This window comes from Myodes glareolus, chromosome 4 (assembly GCF_982192425.1).
Source record: "Myodes glareolus chromosome 4, mMyoGla1.1, whole genome shotgun sequence".
Taxonomy (NCBI): domain Eukaryota; kingdom Metazoa; phylum Chordata; class Mammalia; order Rodentia; family Cricetidae; genus Myodes; species Myodes glareolus.
In genome coordinates this window covers 13,771,009-13,787,792 of record NC_142029.1, presented here as the reverse complement: position 1 = coordinate 13,787,792, position 16,784 = coordinate 13,771,009, and the positions used below count along the sequence as shown (strand labels likewise).

General features: G+C 46.7%; 1 protein-coding gene and 1 long non-coding RNA gene across 6 annotated transcripts in view; one reads left to right on the top strand and one right to left on the bottom strand.

The window, feature by feature from the left end:
* Positions 1-16,784, bottom strand: part of LOC125393340 (uncharacterized) — a 40,765-nt gene that overhangs the window by 1,595 nt on the left and 22,386 nt on the right. The window contains exons 1-2 of one of the 2 annotated variants that reach the window (XR_007229779.3): positions 10,967-11,696; positions 9,473-9,634 (exon numbers count right to left, since the gene is read on the bottom strand). This is a non-coding gene — a long non-coding RNA (uncharacterized LOC125393340). Of the gene's footprint in view, positions 1-9,472; positions 9,635-10,966; positions 11,697-16,784 lie in introns of those variants that run through there. The other variant, XR_007229777.3, reaches the window with a different exon arrangement.
* Kif9 (kinesin family member 9) overlaps positions 1-16,784 on the top strand; it is a 52,439-nt gene that overhangs the window by 19,014 nt on the left and 16,641 nt on the right. For all 4 annotated transcript variants that reach the window (XM_048423745.3, XM_048423744.3, XM_048423742.3 and 1 more), the window contains 8 exons: positions 40-187; positions 1,576-1,640; positions 8,134-8,211; positions 11,682-11,750; positions 12,179-12,283; positions 13,292-13,347; positions 14,045-14,135; positions 15,057-15,190. In XM_048423745.3, the coding sequence (XP_048279702.1) occupies positions 40-187; positions 1,576-1,640; positions 8,134-8,211; positions 11,682-11,750; positions 12,179-12,283; positions 13,292-13,347; positions 14,045-14,135; positions 15,057-15,190 (746 nt within the window). The remainder of the gene's footprint in view (positions 1-39; positions 188-1,575; positions 1,641-8,133; positions 8,212-11,681; positions 11,751-12,178; positions 12,284-13,291; positions 13,348-14,044; positions 14,136-15,056; positions 15,191-16,784) is intronic.

Sequence of the window (16,784 nt, the reverse complement as noted above, 5' to 3'; positions counted from 1 at the left end):
CCTCCCCTGTCTAAAGTGACCCAGACATTTTGTTTGCAGTCAGAAGGTAGAGTCTTAAAGGAAGCCACCTACATCAACAAGTCCCTGTCCTTCCTGGAGCAGGCCATCATTGCCCTTGGGGACCAGAAGCGGGACCACATTCCTTTCCGGCAGTGCAAGCTCACCCATGCCCTGAAAGACTCATTAGGTAAGGGTATGGTCAGAAAGGAGGGTCTTGGCCTGGGGAAGACTAGACCTGCCTTATCTGCCCTTAGGGATCAGAGAATCACTTTGCCCCTGGTTGAAGTTACTTGCCGCTCTTCAGGAATGACTCCAGTCAGACACAGGCGAGCCTTCTTGCACTCTTGCTGCTCATGCCTTAGAATCTCTACTCAAACTTTTGCCTCTGTTGGGAATATTTGCTCTTTCCCCCTTGTCCCTGATCTGTTTGGCAGAGACCTGTGTGGTCTTGGAGACTCAGGAAAAGGGCCTCTCCCATCATTTCCTGTTGTAAAAGGGGCGGTGGGCTGCTTCCCGCCACTGGCTCCCTGGCTAGTTTACACCCAAAATAATTACTCAGAAACTGTATTCATTTAAACACTGCTTGGCCCATTATATCTAGCCTCTTCTTGACTAACTCTCACATCTTAATTAACGCATTTCTAATAATCTGTATGTCACCACGTGACTATGGCTTACCGGGATGAGTCTAACCTACGTCTGTCTGGGAGAGGAGAGCCATGGCGGAGAGGAGAGCCATGGCGTCTGCCTGACTCTGCTTCTTTCTCCCAGCATTCTGTTCGGTCTACTCTGCCTATCTAAGCTGCTGTCCTATCAAAAGTCCAAGGCAGTTTTTTTATTTGACCAATGAAAATAACATATAGACAGAAGACCCTCCTACATCAATTTCCCTCCTTTATTTCTTCCTGGACACAGCAGTGGGAGCCATCTTTTCATCTCGTCCAGGGCTTTGTGTTGGGCCTCATGACACAGTCCCTGGATTCTGGTTATGATTCCTGTGATGTCATGAGAAAGGCCTTAACTTGTACCTTCCCTCCAGAGCTTTCTCCAGTTTCCTGAGTTGTTCTCTCCTGGTTCCTTCTGTGTACATCTTATGGTTTCTCTCCATCCCTACCTCTCTGTCTCTTGCCTCCTAGCCTCAGGCAGACTAGGGTTGTCTCTTCTGCCTCTAAGTCAGCATGGACTGTTAAAACACAGCACCATAGATTGGAAGGCTTAGATGACAGACTGTTTCTTATAGTTATGTAGACTGGCCAGGCCAAGATGAAGGTGCCAATAGATTCCATCCCTTGCTTGCAGCTGGCCACTTCTTGTAGAAAGAATGGTGTGTGTGTTTTAATCTTACAAAGACAGCAGCCCCATCATAGGGCTGCACATGAAAACCCTCACTTCATCTAAATGTAGTTACCTCTCAAAGGCCCCTCAGATACATCAGACTGGGTGTTTGCAGTTGGAATTTCAGAGGTTATGAGTATTGTAGGGATACAAACATTGAATCCATAACAGAACCCTAAGTGGGTCCTGTGTCATAAGGCATACATGATTGTAGACTTTCCTGTGTTTTGCTTTCTGCAGGGGGAAACTGCAATATGGTCCTTGTGACAAACATCTATGGAGAAGCTGCCCAGTTAGAAGAAACGGTATGTAGAGACAGCCAATGCAACCAGGCTGCAGTTTTCTCCCACAGGTGCTGGGCGTGTGGGGGTGGGGGGTAGAGGAGTGGAAGTGGGGGGATGGAGTAAGGCTGACTCTAGACTGACTCAGATGGTGCACTATCCATGGCATTTTCAGGGACCCCAGGGATGAATCCGAGCCACAGTTGCTGAGGGTGATGGAGGCCAGGATCCAAATACCAAGCAATAACCCATATTAAGGAAGAAGCTAGCCGGGTGGTGGTGGTGCTTGCCTTTAGCCCCAGTACTTGGGAGACAGAAGCAGGCAGATTTCTGTGAGTTCAAGGCCAGCCTGGTCCTATAGAGCTAGTTCCAGGACAAACTCCAAAGCTACAGAGAAACCCTGTCTTGAAAACCAAATAAATAAAATGAAAAAAAAAAACAAGAAAAACAAAACAAAACAAAATCAACAAAGAAGAAGAAGAAGGGGGAGGAGGAGGAAAAGGAAGAGGAGGAGAAGGAGAAGGAGGAGGTGGAAGAGAAAGAGAAGAAGAAGAAGAAGAAAAAGAAGAAAAGAAGAAGCAGCAGCAACAGCTAAGGTGTGAGGCAGGCCTTAACCATGGAGCTCATACAAGGAGAGCATTGCGAGTTTTGTGGGATAAAGAATATGTTTCCGGGGGTGCTGCTCTCACAAGGTAAACAGTTAGCAGACACCTGTCAGAGCCGCATCCACAAAGGGAAGCCTCAGCCCTAGATCCCGGGGGTCCTGGGTGGGAGAAACCTTCAGACGAGGCCAGGGAGGGGAGAGGATTTTTTCCCCTGAGGCTAAGGTGGGCACTGAGGTGGGTGGCAGTAAAAGATTGGCAGCAGGCTGCACAAGTTCCTGGTAGAGGTGATGACAGGACTTGAGATGAGACTCATGCCGGGAACGCCATGCCACCTGGCAGGAGGGTGTAAGAAGGAAAGAAAGAAAAGTTGCAGAGCCTTGGTGGGTCTCGCCAGGCTGAGTCCTTGGCTCTTCTGCACATGGCTGGAGCCATGACAGAGTTTGAAGAGGGGAGAGTTGTGGACACACGTGACTCAGAGAGAGATCCAGGAGCAGGACACAGGTGGTCTGAGGAAGGGATTCATGAAAATGCCAGACAAGAGTAAGTGTCCGATATAGTAACGTAGCTGAATCCACTCTAGGCTGGGCTTTCCTCTCTCCTGCAAAGTACCCTTGTCACAAGACAGGTTTGGAAAATGGTCCCTAGCCATTTTACTGTTGTGAATGTTGAGGCAAGCTTCAGCTACCTGGAGGATTCACTTAGCTGAATTAGGTCATTTCCAGGGATGCTGTGAGGCAAGACATGCCTGTAGGGCCTGCGGTCTGTGTGCTTCAGGGATTGTCCCAGCACAGGGAGAGCGCTCTTGCTGCATATCCAGTACCCTGGGACTTGGGAAGCCAAGCCAAAGAGCCCTTGCTGATGTGAAGTAGCATCCCCAGGGAAAGGCTTTACGAGCCTCTTGGTCTCATCTCGCAACAAAGCACAACTGAGCCCCAGAGGAGTTATAACAGCTTTGATCTCCTGGCTGCCTATTAAGATGGATACCCTTGAGAAATCTACCCATGAAGCTTTGGGGAGGTCATCACACATGCTAGGACTTTTTAATCATGGACCAATTTTGGAGTCACCCTATGCCTTTCTGTGATAGGAAGACATGATATAAGATGCAGGTGTCAAGACAGGTGACTTTGTAGTAATCATTCCTATTGTAGTGTTGCTTTAAGAATGTGCCTTGGGAACTGGGCAGTGGTGGCATATGTCTTTAATCCCAGCACTTGGGAGGCAAAGGCAGGCCGATCTCTGATTTTGAGGCCAGCCTGGTCTACAGAGCTAGTTCTAGGATAGCTAAGGCTATACAAAGAAACCCCATCTTGAAAAACAAAACAACAACAACAACAACAACAAAACCCTCCAACAACAAAAAGAAAGAATGTGCCTTGGGGTCGGGTGGTAGAGGTGCATGTTTTTAATCCCAGAATTAGGAAGGCAGAGGCAGGCAGATCTCAATGAGTTCAAGTCCATCCTTGTCTACAGAGAGAGTTCCAGGACAGCCAGAGCTACACAGAGAAACCCTATCTTGAAAAAAATAAAACAAACAACAACAACAAAAAGAATGAGCCACAGGGCTGGGTGGAGGCAGAGGCAGGAGGATCACGTGAGTTTGAAGGCAACCTGGTCCACAGAGTGATTTCCAGGCTGGCCAAGGCTACATAGTAAGACCCTGTCTCAAACAAAACAAAACAGATGAGCTTTGGGGTCAATCAGTTGACTGTTCCTCTGGACATAATTCAAATGTAACTAAAATGCACATGAAGGAAAGGGAAAAGTGTCTTTAATAATGTGAAAGGCAGTTCTTGCTACTAAGTAGGCCCTGATTACTCTAATATTCTGGAGATTCAGCGACCATCACTGTTTTCTCCTGAGTTGTTAGCACTGCGAGCCAATGATTGTATATTCTGAATAAGTGTCTTCATTTCTGAATACCTTCTTTCTCTTAATTTTTGGGCTTAAAAATCTATTTAACAAAATCTTTAGTAAACTCCAACTCCACTTTCTAACAAGGAAAAGAAAGGAAAGAAGAAAGATACCTTCCAGCGAGGCTTATAGCCCCTCCCTCTCTTGTCTCCATCCTTGAAGTAGTCAGAGCACAGGAGCAACTCTCCTGACACCTGAGACCTCCAGGGTCTTGTTCCCCACCGCTCAGCAGCTCTGCCCCAGGCCTGAACTCACAGACGGGGAGAAGGGTCTTGGGGGTTTGGAACAAAGATATATGAGGGGTGTGGATGCTAATGGGTCTCGAGTTCACCAAATCTTAAAAAACAAAAACAACTCGCCGGCCGGTGGTGACACACACCTTTAATCCCAACACCTGGGAGGCAGAGGTAGGTGGATCTCTGTGAGTTTGAGTACAGCCTGGTCTACAAGAGCTAGTTCCAGGACAGGCTCCAAAGCTACTGAGAAACCCTGTCTCGAAAAACCAACCAAACAACAACAACAACAACAATAATAATTTAAAAACTCAAAACATGTTTCTGTCATGAATTGTATTACTTTATGTACTAACAGTAGTGTGTTGGGGGAACTAGTGCCTTGAAGCAGAAGCAACAGTTACACTTGGAGCAGGAGTCTGAATTGGATCTCCACAAAAATAGTGCTGTGACAACAATTAGGCTTCCTCTGAGAGCTCTCTCTACAGAGCACATCAGAAACCACACCACTGTCTCCCAGAGACTCACAAGGGTAGGGGGGTCACCCATCCTTATACGAGGATGTGGTGAGAATTATGGAAGGTCACTCAAATGACCACGACAGAGCCCTTAACCACCAAACTACACCACTGAGGAAGAACCTTACCAGTCCTTCCTTGAGGCCACTGCAGGGTGACCCATCCCCCTTCCAAGCCAGGTATTTCTCATAGCAGGGTGTCTTCATTGACACTCAACCCAGCATGATGTGAGGCTCCATTCTCAGGGCCTGCCTTGTGCTCTGTTCCTCTTCTAACTTGTGTGCATTGAGGCTATTTCCAGGGTGCCTACTCATGTGGCTGCTCATGGCCTCTGGCCATAATTGCCCCAGAAGGGTCCCCAGATGTCACTAAGAGACATCAAATTTGCTTTGGAAATTTCTGCTTCTCTTCTTCTTCCTCATTTCTTCCTCCTCTTCCTCTTCTCCTTCTTTTTCTTGGGAGGTATATCTTGAGAGAGTCTCATATACTCATGTATACCAGCTGTTTTTGAGCATTGTATATAGCCATAAACAATCATGAATTCCTGATTCTCCTGCCTCCACCTCCCAAATTTTGGAATCACAGGCATGTGTTTCCATGCCTGACCTGTTTTTGTTTTTGGAACTGCAGGGGTTGATCCCAGGGCTTACACATGCTAGACAGGTGCCTTATCACTGGGCTATGTGTCTAGCATGTTTTTCACTTTTAAAATGTATCCTTATTATCGTTGGGGGAGGGTGCACATGGCCAGGGGACAACCTTCAGGAGCTAGTTCTCTTTCTCCACTGTGAGTTTCAAGGATTGAACTCAGGTCATCAGGATTGTGTGGTGCCCTAGTTTTCTTTCTATTGCAGTGATAAAAGATTGGGCATGTGGTGGCCAAAGGAGGATGCTAAATGTCTTCCTCTATTACTATCAACCTTATTTCTCCAGGCAGATTCTTTCAATGAACCTAAATCTCATTGTTTTGGCTAGGCTGGCCAGCCAGGGAACTCCTTGATTCACCTGTCTCTGTGCTCCAATACTGGGGTTACAGGCACACAAACAATGCCTGGCTTTTATGTGGGTGCAGGGGATGTGAACTGAGGTCCCTTGCATTCACCACAAGTTTTCTCACCACACTGGGCCATCTCTCCAGTCCCGACCTTGTCTTTTAGGACAGGATGCTTCATTAACCTGGAGGTATCACATTAAGACTAATATGGCTGCCAGTGAACCAGAGAATCTACTTGTCTGTTCCTCACCAGCTCTGAGGTCACAAGGTCATGTGTCCACACAAGCTTCCTTTTTTTTAAACTTTATTTTATCTTATTTTAAAAAAAACAATCTTTTTTTTTTATTTTACATAGCAATCCTAGTTCCCTCTCCTTCCCTTCCTCCTCCTTCCCCCCATCTCACCACCCATCCATTTCTCAGAAAGGGTGAGGCCTCCCATGGGGGTGTCAACAAAGTCTGTCATATCACTTGAGGCAGGACCAAGGCCCTCCTCCCTGTATCTAGACTGAGCAAGGTATCCTTCCATAGGGAATGTGCTCCTAAAAGCCAGTTGATGCACTAGGGATAAATACTGGTTCCACAGCCAATGGCCCCACAAACTGCCCTAGCCACACAACTGCCACCCACATTCAGAGGGGCCCAGTTTGGTCCTATGCAGTTTCCCCAGCTGACAGTCCAGAGTCGGTGATCTCCACTAGCTCAGGTCAGTTGTTTCTGCCACACAGGCTTCTTTACATGCATTCTGGGATCAAACTCAAGTTTTTGTTCCTCATTTTTATATAGTCAAGTATTCTACCCACTGAGCTCTTCTCCCCAGACCCACACATGAGTTTAAAAAATTATATTTTCCAGGTATGGTGGCACACACCTTTAATTCCAGCACTCTGCAGCAGTGACAGGTGCAGCTCTATGAATCTGAGGACAGCCTGGTCTACATAGAGGGTTCCAGGATAGCCAGGGCTGCAGATAAAGTTCCTGTCTCATGAAAACATACAAAAAGGAAACAAAAGAAAAAATAATTATGAATATGGTTTTGTATTATTTCCTTTAGACTCCATTAATATAGAGCCAGAGAAGTGGATAAAGAAGGACAGGGGGACCCTCTTGAAGGAGGAACACCATGCCTGTGCTTCCATGTGAAGGAGAACCAGAAAAGCTTCATGCTGGAAGCTGGTTTCTGATCTGACCTTAAAGAGCAGAGAGCAGAAAGACAAGCAGGGTAGGAGGAGAGGAAAGCGTTCCTTAGGCAGGAGGTGGCTCAAGAATGGGCATCTGGGTGGAAGATGGATAGGTGTGGATTAGAACAGTGTGGGGCTAAGGATGCTCATCAGTGTAGAAAGCTGGGCTAGTAGGCACAAGGCCCTGGATATGGTCACCAGCACTGCAGAAAGAAGAAAAGAATAAGAAATAGACCAGCGTGCAGCAGTGTGGTGACACATGCCTTTAATCCTAGCATTGGGGAGGCAGGGCAAGGCATGTAGATCTCTGTGAGTTTGAGACCAACCTGGACTACGTATTGAGACCCTGTCTCAAAGGAAGAAAGAAAGGGACTAGTGTCTGCATAGTGCACGGGATGATGTCCTGGCTACAGCATATGCCTCTGTCAACTTCCTATTCCTAACAGGCAGTTGTGAGTCTTCTGACATGGGTACTGGGAACTGAATTTGGATCCTCTGGAAGCACATCAAGCTCTCTTAACTGCCGAGCCTTCTCTCCAGACCTATTTATATATTTTTTGATATTTTTTAACATAACCAAGCCTGGCTTCCAACCTGATATATAGCTGAGGATGATAAACTCTTGATCTTTTGTTTCCACTTCATTTTTGTCTTTTTTTTTTTTTTTGGTTTTTCAAGACAGGGTTTCTCGGGAACTGGAGAGATAGATGACTTAGCGGTTAAGAGCATTGCCTGCTCTTCCAAAGGTCCTGAGTTCAATTCCCAGCAACCACATGGTGGCTAACAGCCATTTGTAATGACGGTCTGGGACCTCCACTTCGTAAGTGCATGTGTCACGATGCCTGGTTTACCCTTTGAATTTTATATTTTGTTTATATTTTGTTGCTACGGATTGAACCCTGGGGCCTTCCACATGCTAGTCAGGTTTGATATCACTCATCTACACCCACAGAGTACCGAAATGCCCTTTTGATCAGTGTCCCCTTGAAGGCCCTTCAGGAAAGCCCCCTGAAGAGTCTGAAGAGGACATGCCATCTGAGAGCCGCCTGACATCTGTCTGATCTGTTTTTCAGCTGTCTTCCCTGAGGTTCGCCAGCAGGATGAAACTGGTCACTACTGAGCCTGCCATCAATGAAAAGTATGATGCCGAGGTACTAAGGGGCTGGTGAGAAGCTTCCCAGCTCTGGGAACAACGTCTGTGTGTTTGCTGTCACCTGAGTATCTGGTGGAGGTCATATGGGAAGCCAGGCTTGTCTGGTTTCCTTCCTGCCTCCACTAATGTTACCCATGGGCCCTGGGTCAGTCCTTTTCCTTTCAGGGGTAAGTCAATGTCTTTAAGAATCCCTGGAGACCCTACTAGACAGCCACAAAAGAGAAAGGGCTAGATGATCTACCACTCAATTCACATGTAGGGCTCTGGGGATTGGGTACGTCAGGATCTCCTTGTGATTTCTTCAGAGCTGAATCAGCACACACTGTCTTCTCAGCCTTGCCTGCCTATCACTACAGAACCCCACCCCCTCCACATTCATTTATTTTGAGTGTATATATGTGTGCTTGTATATGTGTGGGCACATGAGTGGAGGTCTAAGGACAAATTGCAGGAGTCTGATCTCAGGAAGATCATGAGTTCACATGAGACACAGTCTCCAAATCCAACCCACAGACTAGAGAAATGATTCAGCGATAAAAGCATTAACTGCCCTTAAAAAAGACCTGGATTCCATTTCCAACACCCACATGGCACTGTCTATAACTCCAGTTCTAAGGAATCTGATGCTCTCTTCTGTCCTCCCTGGGAAATAGGCACAAACATGGTGAGCACACTCATACGTGTGCATGCACACATACATACATGCAGGCAAAACACTCATATGCATAAGATAAAAAATAAAGCATTTTTTTTAAAAAAATCAACCAAAGATGCTCATGAAAGCCTGGACTGGAGTGGGCATGTGCATGCACCCATGTTTCTGGCAGAAGGGCTCAGCTGTCTAGGGCATCAACCCTGAAGGATGATGCCATCATGGAACTAACCATGCTTTAGCAAGAAAGTAGAGATGAGTTCTGGTTCCTAAGCTCAGTGAGGGTTACAAATCCCTGGCTGGCTAAACTCCATCTATTCTGAGCTCCTGATTCTGCAGGTGATGGAGCCTGTGTGTTTGCTCCCTTCCTCCCTTTCCCTTCTGGTCCCTGCCCCCCCCCCTCCATTTTATGACATGGTCTCATTATATAGCCAAATCTGGCCTCCAATTCTTGATCCTCCTGCCTCAACTTCCTGTGTTCTGGCATTACAGACTTGTGCCACCACCACTACCAATGAGGATCTGTGCTTTTGAGTTTCCAAGTGCTGCATGTGCTGTTTCTGGGTTGGGCCATCCTTGTTTAGTGACTTGTTCCATCCCTCGTTACCTGTGAAGCCTCGGCAAAACTGTCTCTCACAGATTTTTCTTGTGTGCAGTATGTGTGTGGGTGGATACAGGAGGTGCTTTCAGGGTCCTGAACTGTGGCGTCTGCTGCTCCAGTCCTGTCTCCCGGCAGTTGCTCTCCAGGCAGTAAGGGAGGCTGCTACACCTGTCAATCATTAGGAGAAACAGTTTCCTTGTTGGCAGGGTAAGCTGGAGGCTGCTTCCCCTAAGAGGGTTCACTACCCCACTCACTTCATTGGACCATGTGTCCAATGACACACTATGTCATGCTACATGACACACTACAGTCATCCAGTGGCACTGCCAACATCTCAACCAGACTTTCTGTATCTGGGGTATAGTGGATTCTCAAGAGTGGGGAGGACGAGATGGCTGACAACAGCCACCAAAGACAGTCCATACTAGAAAGAGACCTCTTTGGGGCTTCTTAAACGGCTGAGCCAGGCAAAATTTGGATTCTGATAACATGCCTTAAGTCTCAGGCTTTGTGTCTAAATTGCCACAGAGCCACCGTGATGCCAGGGTCTGTCATAAAGCATGCACGGTAACAGGTAAGCCTTATTACCCAGGCAATGTGACTGAATGAGGCTAGACTATAGCAGGCCTGTAGACTGAAAAGACCTTTGGATCTGTGATTAGACACAGCTGTGGTCACTAGTTTTGGAAGTAGCTCCCTCCAGTGGTCATTTTGTGACAAAGACAAGCCTGTCCATGGTGAGAAGTCTCAGAGAGAAATTCCTTGAGCATCTTTTACAAAATATACTCAAATATCAACTGTAATTTGGCAAATTATGTTGGCCAAAATTTATCATTTTTATACTTATTTAAATCTGTGAGGTGTTCTCTATATGCCAGGCATACAGAGAACTTTCTCCTTCCTCCCTCCCTGTTCCCTCTTTTTTCTCCATTTAAAAAAAATTTGTGACAGTTAAAATAGAGCCCAGGCTGGCCTTTTTGCTATGTAGCCAAGGCTGACCTGACACTGTTTATCATTGCAAAACAAGGAGGTAAAGACCTGGGGAGGTGGCTCAGTTGGCAGAGTGTAAACCAGGTGTTTTGGTGTAGACTGTAATGCCAGCATTTGGGAAGTAGGAGGATCAGAGATTTTCATCATCATTGCCAGTTACATAGTGAAGTTTGAGCCAGCCTGAGATACATGATGGTTTGGTGTATTAAGCTGCTAGCCATGACCTTGGTTTGTTGCCCAGGATTCATATGGTAGAAGGAAAGAACTGGGTCCTGCAACTTGTCCTTTAGCCTCCACACATAAGCCATGGCCCAGGAAGAGCCATACTCTGAGAGACTAGGGAACTCCAGCAGCTACTGGGAATTGAGTTTGAAGAAGATCCATAGTCCGTGCTTCCTGTTCTCAGTCTCTTTGCTGAAAGAAGCCATCTTAGACCAAGCTTATTCCTGCTGGAGAAGGTTCACCAACAAGGACCGAATTGTCCTAGAAACTGTGAACACTATGGATTACCTGGAATAACCGGGATATCTGGGTCCAAATTAAGAAATTGAACATTTGTCTGGATGTGGTGGTACATGTCTTTAGTCCCAGCACTCTGGAGACAGAGGCAGGTGGATCTCTGTTAGTTTGAGGCCAGGTCGGCATACACAGTGAATCCAGGACAACCAGAGGTACACAGAGAAACCCTGTCTCAAAAAACAAACAAAAAAGAGAAAAGAAATTGAACATTTGTGTTGACAGAGATTTCTGTCCTACCTGGTCCCTCTATGTTAGCCACACCACCCACAGCCGTTTAGTCCCAAATAAACACATAAAGGTCTATGTTAATCATAAACTGGTTGGCCTAGTAGCTCAGGCTTCTTATTAATTAGTTCATTAACCTATTATTGTTGTCTGTGTTAGCCATGTGGCTTGGTACCATCTTTTGGAGAGGCAGTCACATCTTGCTTGCTCTCTGTCTGGCTTCCTACTGCAGACTGAATCTTTCCTCCTCCCAGAATTCTCCTGTTCTTGCTGCCTTCCCTATACTTCCTGCCTGACTACTGGCCAATCAGCGTTTTATTAAAATACAATTGACAGGGTACAGACCACTGTCCCACAGCACATTTGGTGTGAAAAGTCGGGTATTTTTTCTGATGCCATTGTCCCACAGCACATTTGGTGTGAAGAAGTCGGGTATTTTTTCTGATGACCCCCTTCCTTACTACTTATATTTCCCTGGCAGAGAATGGTCAAGAACTTGGAGAAGGAGCTGGCATTGCTTAAGCAGGAACTGGCCATCCATGATAGTCTGGTAAGGGACTGGATATGGGGGAGGAGGTGAAGTTGCTGGGGACAGAGGCCAGGGGCTGTAGGATGGGTTAGATAGTAGGAAAGGATCAGTGGTAGGCATGGTGGGGCAGGTGGAGTCCTCCTGTGGCCTACCTGGGCTTATGGTCCTGGCTCTGATGGTCCTCAAGGCAGAGCCAGCATCTCCCTACCTTGTGGTTTGCTGAGATTTCTGGTTTGAAAGAGCAGGCTTCATGTACAGTGCCATTTATTCTCCCCACTTCCCCATTGCTTTCTGACCCATGCATCTTCCCTGCCAGGACCAGACAGTAAAGCAAATGGCCAGCATAGGTATCAGATACTGTGCCCAGGTCCAGACTTTGGCTCTCAGAATGGCCCTTGCTGCTCCTGCTTGGGCTCAGGTTCTTATGTAGCGCATGTTTTTCCTTTAAGTCCAACCGCACCCTCGTGAATTACGACCCCATGGATGAAATCCAGATTGCTGAAATCAACTCGCAAGTGCGGAGATACCTGGAGGGGACACTGGATGAGATTGATGTAAGAAGCCCTGCTGTGGGATCACCATGCTCAGATAGCTTGGACTTTCTGTCCTGAGTACTGCCATATATGGAATGGGTGCAGTAGATGGGAAGTGGTGTAGACCCCAGTCAAGATGGCTTTAGCTTCCATGTTTAGGGCTACAAACCTATGGAGCTACATACAATGTTCAGTGGGCTGGAACACACTCTTATATCAAATGTGGTCTACCTCAGGGACATGGACACAGGCGCAGGCCTTGAAGCAAAGCTGCTCTGATGGAATGCCAGGTCCTCTAGCCGATGCCTCGTCTGTGCAGTAGAGGGAACACAGGCTCAGGCTGACAAGCTTGGCTGTGCCTGGTGACATGAGGCTGATAAAGGATGGTGGTCAGGTTGTTTGTCATTAAAGGAAACCTGCCTCTCAGGGCCCACAGTTGGAGTATAAAAGGAGAGAACAGTGGGCACACAGGAAGAGCTCGAGAGGGGAATGAGTCTTGTTTTTTACAGTGCAGCCATAAACCTATCACCAGGGAACTACATGGGCTGCTATCCCTCTCATGGCAGTTCCGGGGAATCTGGTGTCCTCTTCTGGTCTTTGAGAGCCAGGCAGGCAAAGCACTCATACACATAAAAATAAAAGTAAAAAAAAAACTTGAAAAAACTTAAAAAATAGTTTTTAATAAAGGCTCGACAAGTACTTAATTTTAAAGCTATTAATCAGGGACTAGGGATATGCTCAGTTGGTGGAGTGCAGGTTTGTATACTTGCATGCAGTACCTATGGAGGCTGAAAGAGGGCATCATATCCCCTAGAACAAGAGCTAAAAAGTTGTCCCTGATGCTGGGAACCAAGTATGTTCTCTGCAAGAGAAGTCATCTTTCCAGTGCCACTGGGAGGCTTCTGCACACAAATCATTCTCAGAATGAGATGGTCCAGAGTCAGTCAAGGGCTCCTGACTTCTCTGCTTAGATTCAGTCTTGTTCCTAGGTTCCATTGTCTAAACTCAGTTTTGCTCTTTTCCTGCCAGATAATCAATTTAAGGCAGATCCAGGAGGTATTCAACCAGTTCAGGGTGGTTCTGAGGTAAGTCTCACTCTACTACTCCTTCTCATTCTTTCTCACAGTTCCAGCTTCATTTTCTATGGTCTGGGCACTTGCCTTCAAGAAAACCCTTGTATGTAGAAAGTGTGTGTGTGTGTGTGTGTGTGTGTGTGTGTGTGTGTGTGTGTGTGTGAAGAGCACTCTGTGCTATGTAAGGAACCAGATCTGAGTGTTTAGGTCCCTTGTGGATATTTTCTGAGTTCTTTAATTGGACAGGAACTCTCTGGAGTGCCAGCTGTGACTGTGCCCAGAGCTGGGCCTCGTGGATCTTCCATATCCCCTACCTCAAGGAACACTTACATTTGGGTGAACAACTTGTGCTAGTTGGTATCAGACTGGTCACTTAACTTCTAGGGTCCTGTTAGAACCTAGCTAACAGCACAGTCCTCATGCAGGTTTACACGTGCTATTAAACATGCAGGTTTACAGGTGTTATCATCTTAGAGCTGATATCATAGGCATGTGATATGGCTCTATAGGTTTCGGGACTGGACGATGGGGAATGTGTGCACTGTGAAAGGGTTGGGCCCTTTGATTTGCATTGAGTTTTGGTTTATGATGAGGCTGTGACTCCATCACCGGGGCTTTATCTAACCAACTCTTAATCTAATACTTGGGTCTTAGTCCAGTGGACTCAGCATGGCTCCCATTACAAACTGTTATTACTCTCTCTCCCAAGCCAACAGGAACAAGAAGTGGAGTCTGCCTTGCGCAGAAAGTACACCCTCATAGACAAGAATGACTTTGCAGCCATTTCTGCTGTCCAGAAGGTAAGCACAGTTGCCTCTGGCTAACAGCACTGCCTCAGACTTTCCATCTTTGGTCAGACTTTTGCAGAAACTTCAAGTGTCATGCATCAAACCAGAGCTAAGAATTCCTAGACCAAAAATAACACCAAGCTGAGAATGAATGACCTGTTCAAGTACAGCTTAGGGGCTGGAGAAAAAGCTCAATCAGTAAAGTGATTGTTGCACAAACATGAAGCCTTCAGTTCAATTCCCAGAACCCAGGTAAAGCTGGGTATGGTGCATCCTTGTAATGCAAGCTCTGGGAAGGTGTAGACAGACAGACCTCTGGGGCCCACTGGCCTGCCAGCCTGGCACAGTTTGTGAGTTCCAGGCCAATGAGGGACCCAGAGTAAACTTCCTGAGGAATGACACTCAAGGTTGAACTCTCTTCTCCACACCCACATATACACATACACAGGAAAAAATAGTATACTATTTTTGCATTGAGGATTATGTCCATAAATTGGACATATGGCTAATAATATATATATAACCAATGCTTGGAACCAGGTTGGAACTAGGCCTTAAGATCCTTAGAGAATATTGGGAGGTGGTGGTACACACCTTTACTCAGGAGGTAAAGGCAGGCAGATTCCTGTAAGTTCAAGATCTGATCTACAGATCTGGTCTATAGCCTGATCTACATAGCAAGTTCCAAGACAGCCAGAGCTGCAACACAGAAAAACCATGTCTCAAAAAAAAAAAAAAAAAGGAAAGTAAATATTAATTTTCTAGGGTCCAAGGACAGCCTGAAGCTGGCAGCAGCAGCCAAATCTTGGGGTGTGTGTGTATGTGTGTGTGGAGAACATGCTCACCCCAAGTCTTAGACCATGAACACTTGCATTCCTGAAAGGCCCAACCTCTAATATAACCCATGCGCCTTGTCCTGACCTTTCTTTCCAGGCAGTGCTCATGGATGCTGAAGGTCACCTAGTAGGTGAGCCTGATGGACAAAGCTTTGGACTTGGGGTTGCTCCTTTTTCTATCAAACCTGGGAAGAAATCCAGGTCCAAGAAGACACTGAAAGATCAGTTCAGGTGAGAGATCTTCTCTTTGCCTCCTAGCAAAGAGCCTAGCCTCACACCTGGGCTCCCTGGTGGAGGGAGGGCACAACATGGCCTCCTGCTCTCCCATGGCGCCCCAGTTACCAGTGCTCACTACTGCCAATGCCAGGAAATCTGTGAGGTTCAGCTCAGGGCGATACCCTGAGTGTCATCACTCATCCTCATGGCACCCCCAGTGGAGCCAATGTTTCTGTTTCAATGAGTTACTTCCTGATGTTCTGTTGCTGTTGAGTAGCAGGGTTGCAGGAGTAGCAGGGTTGCAGGGAAGAGCACTGCCCATATTAGGGGCACACTAACCACTGTGCTTGTTGGTACTTCTGTGATACACCCCCTACAGGTACCCACATTGAGATTCCCCCAAGCCATCTAAATCCTTAACTACCTTTTAGGTGAGACTCAGTTTGTTGTTGTGCTTTTGGTGTGTGTGTGGCGGGATGTTGAGAAAGGGTCTCAGAGTGTAGCTAAGGATGGCTGGGCTCAGACTCATGATGATCCTCCTGCCTCATGTTCCTAAGAGCTTACATTATAGATAGGTGCCATCTCACTCCCAGCTAAGACTCATTTTTTAAGTAGGAGAAAGCATTTTCCCCAGTGTGCTGCCCAGGCTACACTGGGTAGCAGTAGCTGACTGAGTATAGGTTTCAGAGTTGAGACCTGGGCTCATTTCCCTTCTCTGTGCTTCTTACCCCTAAGAGACTTCCTTGTGTGAGGTATGAGAACTGATCTATACCTGGGTCTGCAGCCCTAAATTGGGAATATTGATATTAATAATGGTATAATCAGAACTAATGGCCTTGTGGGGAGGATAAGCTAGGAAATGCAGTCCTTGCACATGAGCTAACTGGACTGTAGGGAAGTGCCACATGCAAGCCAGAAGTCATGTAGAGAGGATGCGCTGACACTGGTTACCTCCTGTCTGCTGTGTCCCAAGCCCCTCTGCTCTGCTGCAGAAAATAGGTGTAAAAACACAGAGGCTAGTCCTCTCGGCAAAGCCTGCTGCTGAGTGCTACTCATGCCTGCAATCTCAGCACGGAGGAGGCAGAGGGCATAAGACTGTGCATTCAGGGCTGGTGAGATGACTCCACATATAAAGGTGCTTGCTATACAAGTCTAAGGACCCGAGTTGCATCTGTGGAATTCACATATAAGTAGAAGAGAACAAATTATACAAAGTTATTCTCTGACATCTTCCTCAAATCATGGACTCTCTCTCACACAGTAATAATAAAGTTTAAAAAAGATTATGAGTTTGAGGCCACTTGGGGTACATGGCACAACCACCCCCCCCAAAAAAAAAGAAGGAAAGGAAGAGGGAAACAGGAAGAAGGGGGCACAGACAAAGGAAGAAAAGACGGAAGACAGGAATGAGATGGAACTGTGGGGATGTAGCTCTGCTGGTAGAGCATTTGCCTAGCAGGCATGAAGGCCTGGCTTTGGTAGTCAGCACCACATAAACTGACATGGGATCATACCTGTGTATTCCCATCAGCACCACATAAACTGACATGGGATCATACCTGTGTATTCCCATCAGCACCACATAAACTGACATGGGATCATACCTGTG